General features: G+C 38.5%; 1 protein-coding gene across 1 annotated transcript; it reads right to left on the bottom strand.

Annotated features, from left to right (window-relative positions):
- Positions 1-2,035: 2,035 nt before the first annotated feature.
- On the bottom strand, positions 2,036-10,541 carry LOC104361161 (killer cell lectin-like receptor subfamily F member 1). The gene is made up of 6 exons (XM_032995033.2): positions 10,470-10,541; positions 6,388-6,486; positions 4,663-4,794; positions 3,855-4,006; positions 2,765-2,880; positions 2,036-2,333 (listed from the first exon to the last, which is right to left on the bottom strand). The coding sequence occupies exons 1-6, from the start codon at positions 10,531-10,533 to the stop codon at positions 2,204-2,206; spliced, it is 693 nt and encodes a 230-aa protein (XP_032850924.2). The 5' UTR covers positions 10,534-10,541; the 3' UTR covers positions 2,036-2,203.
- Between the last annotated feature and the right edge of the window lie 4,815 nt (positions 10,542-15,356).

Below are 15,356 nucleotides of genomic sequence, written 5' to 3'. Positions count from 1 at the left end.
TGGAGCTGGAGAAGGAGGGTAGGTGTGAGGCAGGGTGTTAGTAGGAGTGCCCAATGTTGTATGGACCTTGCACATGGAAAAGCAAGGAAGGATAAAAAAGAGTAATACAAAAGAAGAAGTAATCCATTTCAACCCTAAGGGTATCCCTACTTACAGGGTGCATTGATTTAGTTTAGCTGGTTTTGCTTTCTTTTTATTGTTGTATATATATATATGAAATGATAAGGATATAATACTGGGTTTTTTAATCAATTCCCACAGCTGAAGTTAAAATCAAGACCATCACATTCATCTATGAATAATAAGGAAAAATGGAACCAATTGTAAGGTGTTCCCATCTCCAAGCAAGGGAATCCCCATTTCTCTCAATGACAATATACATGTCTCCCATTAATAACAGTGATCATGATCACTAATATATGACATTTGTATATGCCACATAAATATACATGGATGAGATGTTGTGTATTAATAAAACATAATAGTTTAAGTGGGTGCTACAAAAAGTAAAGCTTAATCAATTAAGTATAGAAATAACTACAATGGTAAATTTTATTTTAGATGAATGTATGCTATTATGTGTACATTTGGAACATTGGGAGTGGAAAGACTGCACGTTTGTGTAGTGTTATATATGATGCCAGAGATATACAACAGCTATGTAAAAGTGGATGTTCTGGGCTAGGTAGAAAACAGATCATAGTGGAAACCAGAATTTCCTCATTGACAGAGATATAAAAAACTTCATAAAAGTATGGCATCCAACCATGTTCTAATTTTGAGAAAAAGACTTTTTGTTACCAAAGAGATAGCCAGATAATGTTAGAAATGTGTAACACCATTGAAATTGTGTGTTCATCACGTGCCCACAAATTATTGTAAATTATCTCATTTTGTATAGTTTATCTGGTAATAGATGTGCAAGTAAAGTAACATCTGTTGAAGGATGAGGTTTTAATTACATCACACCTACAGAAGCCATGATCAGCTTCCAGGAATCATTGCAATTGTATGGTATGTTAGGCTCAATGCCTTTGGGAATTGCCAAGCACTTTTCAACAATTCTCAAACAATTGTCAGAAATGCTAGAGCACCTCACTCTTACACCATGTGGTACAGAAGCCACAAAGGGAGAGGTTGATGTACACTGAACAGCTCACCAAGTAAACCACATTATTACCACAGTCAGTAGAAGTGCCCCTCAGAGCGAAATTCCTCAACTGGAAGAGTTTGGAACTTGGCTTTACATCCTAGAGTCATCATTTTAATCATTATACTAATTTTTCTTAGCTATAAGAATCAAATGTTAATTATGTGGTGGTTATACATAAGAATTAAGAAGTACAGATTACTCTCAGACCTCTACAAGTTATCTCAAGGTAAGATCAGACAGAAAAGAGCCAACATCTCTGATATCTGCTGCCTCATCCTGATCAGTAGCCTTGAGATATAGAGGGGTTGCAACATCCATCTTTGACCTGTAAAAAGTGTCTGTGAAGTGGACTAATAACAGGAGGGATTATAGCCCTGTAGCCCAATAAATATGATTTTGCCATTTTTAGCATGCTAATAGAATGAAGACATCATATCAGGCAACTAAATCTCACATTCAAATTGAAGAGGTGTTTATGTTTTTTTTTAAGTGCCAAATTCTGTAACGCTGAATGACGTACATGAAATTGAGCTTTTCTGAAAAAATACTAGGTCTTGACTTTCTCATGTGTAGAGCTATGTCTTGCCATATCGGGCCTCCAATGGTGAGATTTGCAGGCTCATTTAAGTGCATAGCACTGATTATCACCTCTTTACCTGAAGTAAGTAGCAACAGCAACTTCTTGCCTGCTGTAGGATCTAGTTGCCAGGCTGGTATAAAACCTGTTTATTTTACCTGTGGTTTACACAACTCTTAGACTCTATAAGCTACTTAAAATTAGTAAACTCCTTATTTTAATATCTCTAAGGGGCAATGCATCAGAGTGCACAAACACACATTGATTTTATACTTTCACCCTGAAAAAAAGAAGAGACACAAGCCTGAAATCTTCTTGGACTTTAATCACAAATAGAATCACAATGCATTGATACCTCACAATTCAGGTCAACAATTTCCCCTTCATTTTATATCAGGTGTCCTACCCACTGTGAAGTGTTGTAAACATCAAAGACCCTTCAAAGACCCTATTCACTTGCACTTTACAATATCTTAGATTCCCAGAAGGACTGCAGTCTTCTTGCAAATCCACTTGTACAGGGAGTGGCAGTTATCAGCATGCATTTTTGTCAATTTATAGGCAGCACATTTTTCTTCTTTCTTCCTTCCTTTTATTGTAAAACTGCACAAGCCAAACAACACACACATATGAAGATCATTGAAAAAAATTGTCTGCATATACAAGGTCTTTATGCTGTCACTCTTTTAATTCTCTGACATGCAGACAGGTTTTATTTGTTTAGTAAGCTGCATCCTTTCTTTGTTTCCCTATTTGTTATGCAGCTGGAAGTATAAAGCTTACACAGCATAGGTATCTCCTAACAAAATTAGTTCCTTTTCTGAGAGCTGTCAAGGAATTTCACTTTTCAACTGCATGTCTTGATCAGAGTTCTGTACTGAGAAAAATCATAATAGGCTGAGCTGCCTAACTGGAGTATGAGTCCTGACATCTTGCTACTACTTTCTCACAGTCTAATGGCTGAACAGCCCGGGCACAGCAGGTGGAAAACACATCGTGGAAACCAACACAGATTGACTCCAAAATGAACTTACCTGTGCCCAGAATGGTTGGGATCATTGAGCCATACCCATCTTCCTTCCTCCTCATCAAATCTTAATCCAGTCCAAACAAATCCAATGTCTTTATTCTTCAGTTTGTTTAAGAAATCCTAGAGAGAGGTATGTCTTTGAACTGTCATAATAATGACAGCACCAGCAATGTATATTGGTAATTAATATTTTTAAACCAGCAAAGCGTGCATGCCCAAAGATTCCAGAGGATGTTTCCAAGATATTGAGAAAAAACAAACAAACAAACAAACAAAAAACCAAAAACCAAATAAAAAAAACAAAACAACAACAACAACAACAAAACACAAAAACATACCAAAACAAAACAAAACACATGGAAATGAGTTCAGATTGTGAACTACACCCAGTACCCTGGCCAATGATGGTAAACAGAGCAATCAAGGATCTAACCTTTGGTTCCTTACTGGCCCCAGGTCCATTCTACTAGCACATTTTAGAAGAGGATCAGGCTGATCTGAATTACAGGAGCTGAAGTGATCTCTTTTCCCCCACTACAAAGAAGGGAGGTGATGGTTTTGCCAGCTTACCCTCCTGGGTGCACTAGAAGTGACTCTGAAGCTGGTCACCTTTAAACAAAATCAGGAGCACAGCAAAGTCACACTAGAGGTTAGGATTTGGTCCACAGAACTGTTGTTTCTATTGCTGCAGACCTGGTACTAACATTTGAAAATTAACAATGTATAAAGAAACAGCTTCATCCCCCAAAAAAGGCAACAGCCTTTATGACAGCATAGTTCTGAACAGGTTTGATTTGGAATAAAACATGCAAGAATCCTTCAAATACCAACTGCTTCTTTCAGGAGATAATCTGTAGGCATATCATCACATTTATTTAAATGAAATGTAGGCTAATGATCTTCTGTTTGACACAAATGTTTCTTAACATGCAGAAGCCAATCATCAGAGCACTTTCCACTGACAATGCCTTTTATAAGCACATCTGGATTATAAATGGCTTCTAAAAACACATGGAAAGCTATACTTCCATATGTGAATTCACAAATTATAAGTAAAAAGAACATTTAAACCACAGAGTACCTTACAAGCTTACCATTTCAGTCTCATCCTCTATAACCAGGAGCTCAGATTTTTTTCCTGAGCAATAATTTCTACTATTTTCCCAGGTGTCACGAGTTTCTGAGTAGAAATAACATCTCCCATAATGCAGCTTCCAGCCGGTGGGGCAGAGTTCACATCTGGTGTCTGTGAAGAGTTTGGGGTGAAGGGATTTTTGTCAATTGTTTTTGATTAGGTTGGGTGGGTTTTTTTATGCAACTGACACCATTATTATTGGTTCCTGATTTTTCTGCAGCTTTTGAATAAGAAAGTAAAGAAGCTTTAAACCAGGGACAGGGCAGAAATTGTGATGGCATAGCTCATTTTAAGAAAACACATTGTCCCTGCTTTACAGTGGTAATAAGGATAGTCATTCTTTGACTAGTGGTCACTCTGTGCCTTTCAATATTTCTGAACTCTAGATAAGTGTACTAAACATTTTATTTGTATTACTAAACATAATATTTGGGGTACTAAACATTTTATTTGTATTACTAAACATAATATTTGGGGTAAAAGCCATGGGTAAAATCCCAGCTCTGCTGAAATCCCTGAGAGTAGTACAATTCAATGGCATCCATGTAGAAATAGCACAGACCTTCAGCAATGATGCTCCACTTTAATTTTTGCTTAAACTGAAGTTTTCAAGGATAGAACTCTGAAATAGATCACTTTGTACATCTTTATCAATATAAGCATGCTTATTCTAGTACCCAAAGCTCAATTCCTTTGTTCAGGTGTTTATTTTTATATTAATCTTTCAAGAGCTTCAAAATCTGCTACGAGGGATTTTTTTTCCTTACCATTTGTATTCATGCATAAGCTTTCCTTTAATGTAGTCAGTAAGCTGTTTTCATTAAGATCTTCCTCAAAGATGCTGTCACTTTCAGAAAGATTTCCTCTGGGCTCTGACATGCCACTTGGTAGAAAGCCACCTGGACAAGAATCTCCAACATTTTAATGTAAAACTCACAAGTGAACTGTATCGAAACCCCATATCATTTTTCTATGGAGCTTTAAGTGACAACTCAAATTGCTCGTTTGTCCTTCCAGCTCTCCTGTAAATGGAGCTGAAGAGTTGAACATCCAAATCATAGACAATAAACAAATACATGAAGTGACTGAATTCACAAAGTCAGTGTAGAGTATCATCATGCTTTTGACAACATGGTATGTAACAGTTTTCTTTAAAATAACATGGTTGTGCCTTTGATTTTTCCATTTCCTGAAATTGGTATTGAGCTTATTTCAGAAAAGAATAACTTGATATGAGGGGACAGAACTTGCATCCAGAGAAAGGGAGAACAGCTGACTCTGAAGGACACTCATGCCCAGAATTGCTTCTGAATTCTCATTTTCTCCTGTGTTCTCAAGTGATTTTTATGTGCAAAGTGATTTTGATATCCAGAAACAGGCCGAACATTGATACTACCAGGCCAAGATTTTCTAAAGGAGGAAACTAAAATTAGACTCCTTGATCAATATTCAGATGTTTGTTGATGGCAACCTAAAAACTTGTTCAACTTGCTTGACCAGGACAACTGCAACCATTTCTCTCTGAACTCTAAGTTTAGATGTTCAGTGATAATGGCACACATCTGTGCTGGATAAGTAAGATCTGTACACATGTGATCAATGCTGGCAGCGATCCAGTGCTTCTGCACAAATTCTGCAGACAATGAAAAGGCCACTTTTATAAACTTAAAGGCACACATTTTTATTTCTGTATAGAGAGGTCATTTCCAACTACGTGTACTATCTTCCAGCCTCCTATCTCACCCATCCCTGAAATCCATCTCACATTCCTATTGTACACACCAGGAAGGACTGGCTGAGACTTAAGGTAAGCAAAGCAGGGCATCAGGAGGTGAAGACTGGCTGTGAGGATGAGGGGAGGAGCAGATAGCAGGGGTTCCAATTTTACCATATACCTGGAATGAATTCTGTTTCATTACTGAGTTTTTCCAAATGGATGATGGATGGATAGATGGATGGATGGATGGATGGAAGGAAGGAAGGAAAGAAGGAAGGAAGGATGGATGGATGGATGGATGGATGGATGGATGGATGGATGGATGGATGGATGGATGGATGGATGGATGGATGGATGGATGGATGGATGGATGGATGGATGGATGGATGGATGGATGGATGGATGGATGGATGGATGGATGGATGGATGGATGGATGGATGGATGGATGGATTCTTTGGCTCAAAATCTTGGTGATTTGTTCAATTTTGGAAAGGAATAGGAGGGACTCTCAGGTTGAGGGACTGAAAAGTAAGAAAGTCTCTAGCCCTCTTCATACACTTCATGCTACAGTCCTCAGAAATCCACTGACCTTCTGCAGATCCACAGCCCCAACATGCTCATGACTCCCTCCCTCCTTCATCAAAAACACAATAGTAGAAAGCATGAGTGGTCTTGTCACCTTATCAAAACAGTTTGTTTAAAAAACTTGTTGAAGTTAAGGATTAATACCTGTCAGTTTCACAGGAATTAAAAGCATTTAACTTGGTCACTCACATTGCTGAATTAATGTGATCACAGCTCCCAGAAATACAACATTCAGAAATCCTGAGAGAGCAGCAAGATACCACAACCCTGAAGAATTAGAGGGAAGTTCTGCAAGAAATAAGAAGGTTTTACAAACACAGCATGAATTGCTACCCAGGACATAAATCTAGGTTTCTCTGGACATCTTTCAGACAGAACACGCATCACTGTCACTTTGCCATGTGCTTTGTCACAATTGCTTTTTCCCTTCCTGCATATCGAGTTGGTTTTTTTTTCTAAAAAATTTTCATTTATGAAAATGTTTTGGGGGCTTGAATTTTCTCATGCTCCCTTCACTGCTTGCCAGTTCATTTGAGGTTTTGAACAGTTTCTACTTCTTCATAGCAGGAGGATGTCACTTGCTGATATCATGAAGACTGATAGAAGCTACAGCAAGCACTTAACAAACATTGCTAAAGAAAAACTCACAAACTTAGTGAAAAAGAAAGAACTGAAGTTTATAACAGTTGGAGGGAAAGAGATGTATATAACGTATAAGAAGAGAAATTAGGTTCTAGGGCTATGAATACCAACACTATCAATCAAGAAAGTACCAGTAGATTCTCTGAAAATTAAACTCTTTAACTCCAGGACCCACTGATCAGTTTTATCACCTGTACACTGGATGCCAAGTCACAGTCCTTTAGAAAAGACTATATTATAATTTGGAGGTTTGTTTTTTTTTTTTAATTGAGTCCTTGATATTCAGCCATTCCCACCTGGAAAATTGCTACAAAATGCTTGAAAAATTAAGTAGCAATACATTAAACAGGGATTCTCTGCTGTCTGGATGCTTGATTAAGGCAAGTGAATAGAGATGCAAAAATGAGCTCCTTTGCAAGTCGAAGAAAATTACTTTTCATTAAAATCAGAAAAGCCTTGAAATGCACAGTCATGGTGAATCCTCCTTCTCAGTATTACCCAACAATCTTAAAATTTATTCTTGTAGGACTGTCACACTCCTGCCATAGCAATTTTTAGTGAAACCCGCTGCTTCTGTTTGCTCACTCACTTTATTTCAGAATTTCTACATGCCTTGACATAGAATCACAGAACTATGTGGGCTGGAAGGAATGTCATCTCGTCCAGAGTCCTGCTTAAGTTGAGTCAGGCTACAGCAGGTTTCTCAAGGCTTTGTCCCACCAATTTCTAAATATCTCCAAGGATGGGGACTCTACAGCCTTTCCAGGCTCCTGTCCTAGTGTTTGACCACAGTAAGAAAAATTTTCTTGTATCAAATTGTAATTTTTCATGTTCAAACTTATGCCTTTCAATGTGCACCTTCAAAAACAGTTTGGCTCGGTCTTCTCTATACCCTCCCATTCAGTAGTTAAAGATAAGGCTCCCTTCAGCCTTCTCCTCTTAGGGCTGCACAAAGCCAGTTCTCTCAGCCTCTCCTCCTGTGTCACTTCTCCAGATCACTCACTGTCTCAAGAGCCCAGCGCTGGAATCATTCCAGTGGGTTGCCAGAGTGCTCTTGGAAGGGGTAGTGATTCAGTTAATGTAAGCCACAATACAGCAAAGCTCTTTAAAATAACCGAGGCATAAAAGATGATCTATGATATCTCATAGGATTCCTTGGAGCAGGTAGGAGAACAGTAAGAAGTTGCCCAGCTGTGCAGAAAATGAAATGTTAATTTTTCTTCCTAGTTTTTTCAGGAAATACTTTGTGAGTCTCCTAGAAAGACCAAGTCATGATACACCGTTCTCTTTGCCCAAGCTTAACTTCATGGGAAAAAAGATTTCACATGTGTACCTTCCCTAAGTTACGACCCAGGAGTAAAGTCAGAGAATAACAGAAGGATGATTTTCCATTTCATGGAAATGGCGGTTCTTGGGAGAGAAAACAGGATGCAAAAACGTTTCACCATGTAGAGAACTTGTTCTCTAACTAGTAAATGAGATTAGGAAGTACACCATGGAAGTATCCTTTAAAAGCCATTACATTTCAAATGCTGGTGGTTCGGATCAGATGTGAAGCACCTTTTTGAAAAGTTCTCTGCTTCTACACTATTATTTCAAAAACGTAATGCATGGAGCTGTATTTCACACCATGAAACAACTTGAACTTTGTGCTACATGATAAACTCGTTCCCACTAACACTTTCACTTCATGCCTCATTTCTAGCTATCACCATTTTGTACAGTCAAACAGCTTTTATCCTCATCTGTCTATTCAATCATACTTGCATGGGAAATGCTGTGACTAGTCATCTCTAAATATTCAAACAGCTACTCCCCAATGTTTCTATATTGCCGCCCTATTTGGATGGCAAATATATGTAGACAGAATGCAGTACTTTTTGCTAGCCATGCAACATATCATGGTTAAGCATCTGTGTGAGTTTTCCTTCTTCCTTTGGGTGCTGTGCAATGATTTTGACATAAAAAAATAAAGGCAATTAGGATAGCTGAAGACTAATCTTAACTCTGTCACGATTTGCACAATGGCTAGTCTGAAGGCAAAACAGTAACAGTGACTTGTGGAAATACTGAGATTAGTGCCCAGCTACCCGGGGTGGGCTCTGGTAGCAGCAACGGCCTGGCTAACAGCCCCGTTTTTGCCTAGCTTCTCAAGACAGCTCTGCAGCACGCACCGCAGCCAAGACGGGGAAGGGGAGCTCTGCATCGCAGTCTTCCTTCTGTTCCACATGAACTGGCACAAATATTGCACTAGATCATGCCAATAAGGCACTGTGACCATTTCTAACCACTTCGGTGAAGAGACTTCTGCATTTGGTATGTATATCATGCTATCATGACTAGTCCACGTCGGGTCTAACGCTAGCTCACACACCTTTCACTACAAGCAGAAACTCAGCATGCAGTGCACTGTTTAACAAGCTAAATGAAAGCACTGTTCTCTTCAGTTGCTTGTCTGAAGTCTTCCTACTGCCCTTTTGTGTCATGCTACCAAGTTGTGCAGGTAGATGGTGGAGATAGAGCATTTTTAACCCGGCTTTGTCACTGTGTGCTCTGCCCGTTTGTGGTCATGTACCATTCCATGTATATTCACATATGCTTTGTCTGACTTTCTACCTCTTTCAAATGGAAATATTCAATCTATTCCATTACACCAATGTTTTTGTGCGCTTTGGCAAATGTTTTAAAGACCAATGAAAATTCTTAGCTAAATAAATATTATTTTTTATGATCTGTTTTCTGATATTTTTTTTCTCAGTTTTGCTGGTTTTGTGCTATTACTGCAGCAAAAACACAAGGTCTGAATAATTTGTAATAATAGACAAACTGACGTAATTTACATCAATAAAATTGCACATAATTTATCCTGCCATACTGGGTAACTGAAGTTGGCTTTTGGGTTTTTTCTACTAAAAATTGTTCTTGCATAAATGTGCAGCCAGGATTTTTCAGGAACTGATCATCATAGCTAATTAACAGTTTGAAAACTGGATGTCTAATTTCTCTGAGGATTTGCTATTTGTGATCTGAGAAGCTCTTCCCTTGGACACTTAAAAGAAATAAAAGTTAGCAAGGGATGAGCTTGAAAGCCTTCCAGCATATACATTTGTATGTTCTCCCTTGCTGCTCTTGACACTTGAGACAAAATCCCCAGAAGTTGTTGAAAAGGCTGACTGGACAGTAAGTTACTGTCTTACAGTTTTTATATTGGTCTTAAATTCTTCAAATTAGTCTTAAATTCTTCATAGCTGTGATTCCTGAAAACAAAACAAAGCGAAACAAAAAAATCTAATGAAAATCCCCAGAGAAAATTTCAACAGGTAATGAGCTGAGACCACTGCCAAACGTGCTGCCAGCTACTGCCTCCTTTTCCTTATATGCTCTGTCTCCTGGTCTCCAATTTGCACCGGGAGAGTCAGCACCAGTGTTCCAAGCCTGGTGGTACTATTAGTACTGCATTTTATCTACTATCTATCATATCTGTCTGTATACTGCCATACGTCATCGTCAACTTTAGTAGCACCAAGTAAAATTTTAGCAGATTTGTGTTTTTTCATGATAACACAAATACAAGATATGTTACTTACAGAACAAATCTGACGGCATGCCATAAACACCTGTACGCTCACCTGCATTGGAGCTTTTCTTCCTGGCTTTGAAATGAAGTTCTGTGTAACCCTCTTCATTCTCCATTTCAAGGTCTTTTTATGACTTCTTCCTCCTGAAGACTGTTTGACTGTTAAACTAGGTTATGGGAAACGCTTCAAATGAGTGTGATAAACAGGAAGGGGACAGCGGATGACCATTTGTGCTTTTAGCTGAAGCCATGCAGTAGCAGGACTATGAAAAGGAACGTGATTGCACAGACAAGTTTTCTCTTCTTTTTCATTTCCCCTGTCTTTCACTGACAGACTCCAGACCCTTCTAACAGATAATTCTAACACTGCATATTCTCTGATGCAATATCACAGTCCTCAAATACAGCCTTTCAATCCACACACTCTGTGTGTCTCACACGAGAGAATAGATTTGAGCCCCTCAAGCCCATTTCACTGGATTGATAAACTTTTCTTGTTTACTTTATATTAAAATTGGCTGTGTCAACTTCTGTGTTTTTCTCAAATGCTGAGAATTGATCTTGCTTTATGAAAAGAAGATTGTGTGCACAAGTCTCCCTAAATAGATGGAAAGGGCATTTAAATAGATGTGTTGATTCTTGGTTCTGCTTTGTGCCTGCCCACTTGAGCTACTGTTCATAAGTTTGAGCAACTTAATGACTTTCTTTAAACGGAGACTGAAGCAGGTCTGTTCAAACATCACAGTTTGTAATGTTCCTATTGCACTTCAAAAGGACAAGCCTGGGATTTTTGTATCAGCAAGGAGATTTTACTTTTAAATTACGTGCAAGGTCTCTCCCAAGCTGGAGATTCTAGCAAGTTCTTGGTGATCTTTTAAGTGCTAGTCTGGATTATTTCTTTCTGGAAATTGAGGATTCAGTAGAAAGTTGAAAGTTGGATGGGTTTTTTTTTCTCTGAAATGGTTATAATGATTTCTGGCTGTTGTCAAATTGACCAGGTTTTAACCAAGGTTTTCTCTGGATTAGGACTACATTCTGGCTTCACCTTTAATGTGCCCACATAGTGTCTAGTGGTGATAGATCACGGGAGACATAGACCGTCATGTCATTAGCTGTAGTATGTAATTAAATACTAAATATTTACCTCAGTCTGGAGGAATGTAAATGCATCCAGAGCACTAGAGAGAAATTTTTCACTGATTTCTTAAACAAAACCTCCCTGATTATTAGGAATGATCATTTAAGCTTGGAAACCAATGTAGCTTTACCTCAGCTTTTATGTTGTGGTTAGCACCAGGAAGCCAGGGTCAAGCTGTATGCAGTACAACATATTGCAAAAAAAAAAGTGCTCTCCAGAGAAGTCTTTTAAACACAGACATACTATTTGAGGCTGATATATCAGTACGAAACACAGGGTGCCGAGTGACCAACAAATATATTATGTTTCTACAAGGCGGTCATACTTAACCATGGAGCATCACGATGCTAAATAACTGTCCTGTACCTGGTGCAGACAAACCCTTGCAGCGTTACCAGCTTTCTGAATCATTTTCTCCCAAGACACTTGGAAGGCAAAGTTTAAATGTGGAGCTTTTAACTGTTTCTAGAACAGCCCTGGAATGATTTACATACTCTAAGCTATAGTTTTTATGTTCACCAGATGCAACAGCTGGTCAAATAAAAGGCACAACTCCAAACAAACCTTGCTTGATTTAACACACTTAGGTTGTTCTGCATCCATCCCTACAGTGGATATGCAGTACTTACAGAACCTGTGCTGGAGCAGGTTTAGCCTGAAGGGCTGCAGCCCATGGAGGACCAATGCTGGAGCAGGGGAACAGTGTGGGGAGGAACGAGCAGCAGAGAAGAGAGGAGCTGTTATGGACCGACCCCACAAGCCCCATCCCCCTGCACCTCTCAGCGTGGTGAGGGATGAGGGCAGTGAAGTCAGGAATAAAGCAGTGAAGATGAGCCTGGGAAGAGGGAGCCGGGGGAAAGTGTTGCTTTAATCTTTTAATCTTCATTTCTCACTATCCAAACTTATTTTAATTTGCGATAAATAATTAACTTTCCCCAAGTCGAATCTGTTCTGCCCATTTTGGTAGCTGGTAAGTGATCGCTGCCTTTATCATGACCCACAAGGTTTTTCATCTTGTTTTCTCCCCTGTCCTGTTGAGGAACAGGAATGAGAGAGCGGCTAGGTGGGTGTCTGGAAGCCAGCCAAGCTCAACCCACCACAATCATCTTACCAGTCCATAATACTTTTCTTTTTTTCTTGTATATTTGCTAAGCTGTGTAAAGATCTAATATACCAAAGGCAGTGGGTCCTGTGGGTGTCCCAGGAAACTCTTAAAAAGATTAGCAAAAGACCACCTACGGGAATAATGGCAGAAATTGGTTCCTAGGTGAATTATCCTCCTGCAGATGAATAAACAGGTTTAAAAATTCATGTATCTGGTAAATAAGCTGTCCTGATAGTCTTTTGTTTCATTTATACAAAATCCCCTTTACACTCTCACATTAGTTTTTAAAAGTTTGGAGTAAAAGTGAAAATATATTCATACATATACAAATAAATATTGCAGAAAACTCACCCAAGGACAGGAAAAAGTCTTTCAGGCTAAAAAAAATAACACTTCCCCTTCAAAAATTAAGCAAACAATTGATGCATATGCGCAGTACACATCCAATAATGATACAGCCAATTACATATATATTAAGTCCTATGTAGCAACCAAGCATTAATATTTTAGTAGCCCTTCTTGCTACAGTATTTTCAAAGGTCTGGGTTTTTAATATTCTGCCAAGGATGGCATCGTTGTTAGTTTTGTGTACTGCAACACTGTCTTGGTATAGTGGGTACCATATAAATGTAAGACAAGATGGTGATTTTAACTTGTCACAGCTTATTGCTACTCCTGTAAAAAGATAGATCATAGAGGTGGATACAGAAGGAAAATGAAGGAGCATGGAGAACACGAGAAGGGTAAACCAGTAATGCTGTTGATGATGGGTGGTGATCTCATAGCAGTATCTGAGGTTTTAATTCCACACTAGCAGAGAGCAGCTCTGGGAAACTACTAGGGGAAAGTCAAGGAGTAAGATATTTACAGGCAGTGTCTTTTAGCTGTGTCAGAGGCTGGAGGAAAAAGCACAGAGCTGTTTATTAAATAAGTTTGTAAGTTAAGTTAAGCTCCAGGTTGTTCGCAGGTTGGCAGTAGAACCTCAAAGCAATGTTGCAGGGATGAAGGTAGGAGCCCTGAAAATGTAAATCACTGTCTCAACAGAAAGATGAAGCATGCAACTTGGGCCAAACACCAAGCCAGGGAAGCAATCCAGGGAAATGTAGACATGCTTATATTTAAACATCAGTGTCCACATGGAACTTTTTGCGTATGTGTGTACTTATAGGTGATGTGCATAGTATTTTACAAGATCACAAACCTAGTTCCTCTTATTTTTGCATGCTCAGAGAACTGGCTTTGCCTTTCTTTCATCCTGCTTCTTGTTTCTCAGACTTCACACTTCACATTTTATTTCATCAGAAAGAAAACTTCAAAGCTGCTTACATGCATATATAAAATGCTATATCATTTCCTTTTCTTTTGTGAAGTCCAACGTATGCTTCTAACTGAAAACAAGAATTTTAAATTGAATTCTGAGAAAGGCAAACAAGCATCCTTTCTGGGCAACATGGGCTTGTCAATCCAAGTCAAAAACACTTGAGTTTTTTCTTTTTTTTTTTGGAAGGATATTTATATTCCTTTTACTGAGATGATAGGATCCAGAGGATGGTAGCAGAGCTAAAGAACCAGGCAAGAAAAGGCTGTGAACAGCAAGAAGCCAACCTCCAAGAAGTTAGGTGCTGAAATGAAGCAAAAGGAGAGGACCATAAATTCTATGAAGTTGAATATGAAAACACAAAACAAGAAAGAGACTGAGGAGCAGCTTGCAAGAAACATAAAAATAACAAAACCCCCCTTCTTCAGGAGCAAGGAATATCCCAAAAGGTCTGTAAGGCAGTAGATGATCAGTTTATAGATAAGGAACACAGTTCCGGGGGAGGAGAGGTGGTGGATCAGTGCTTTTTTGCTCACGTTTGCTGTGGAGGAACTTGGGGAGCTTCTCATACTAGAATCTTCTTCATTGGTGACATGTGAGAGGCTGTCTCAATTCAGAAGATCAGTGAAAGAGGTTATAAAACAAACTGGCAAAATTAATAGGTCCAAATGGCCAAGGTCAGATGCTATTCATCCAGAACTTCTAAAGGAACTCTGCAAACAGCCAGCCAAGCTGCTAAGAGTGGCATGCAATTTGCTTAGGAATTTCCTGGTGTCAGAAGTTGAGTCTAGTTTTTAAGGGTCTCAAAGGAAATCTGGAGTACTTTTAATCAGTAAATCTGATGTTTATACCAGAAAAAAAAAACAACCAAACAAACAAACAAACAAAAAAAAAAACCAACCAAACACAAAAAAAAAGCGCCACAAAAAAAACAAAAAACGAACAAACAAAAAAAACAAAAACAAAACAAAACAAAAAAACAAACAAACAAACAAAAAAAAACCAAACCCAAATAAAGAAATGTCATCATGTGGCTAAATATGTTCACTAATGAAAGGTATTTAGAGGAAAATCATGTCTCTCACTTCCAAGGGAATTTCTTGAAGAATAATTCTGAATTCCAAAAATTTAATTATTTTCTTTCTGCAAAGGTAAATCTCCATAGCATGAGATTTTAGTGGTGATCAGTTTTAACTTGAAAAGACATGACTTTTTCCAATAATCTAAAATAGCTTCACTATAAAAACAGACACTGTATCAACTTCCAGTTTTCTGTCTATTGTCTCCATTTGTGAAAGGGTCCAAAATCCACTGCATACACCATCTTCTAAAATTAAAAGTTATGGACCTGCTTTAATAGTAGTCTTATCTCCACTAA

This window comes from Tyto alba, unplaced genomic scaffold, assembly GCF_018691265.1.
Source record: "Tyto alba isolate M040663 unplaced genomic scaffold, T.alba_DEE_v4.0 Super-Scaffold_21, whole genome shotgun sequence".
NCBI lineage: Eukaryota > Metazoa > Chordata > Aves > Strigiformes > Tytonidae > Tyto > Tyto alba.
Note: the sequence above shows the minus strand (reverse complement) of the source record. Positions and strands in the feature narration are given on the sequence as shown.

Bases quoted from the DNA above. Each gene is read 5' to 3' on its own strand.
- LOC104361161 (XM_032995033.2), bottom strand. From the start codon at position 10,533: ATGGAGAATGAAGAGGGTTACACAGAACTTCATTTCAAAGCCAGGAAG. The intron at 6,487-10,469 runs GTGAGCGTACAG...TATTTCTTGCAG, and splicing joins GAAGAAAAGCTCCAATGCAG to AACTTCCCTCTAATTCTTCA. The intron at 4,007-4,662 runs GTAAGGAAAAAA...AACTCTTCACAG, and splicing joins CTTATGCATGAATACAAATG to ACACCAGATGTGAACTCTGC.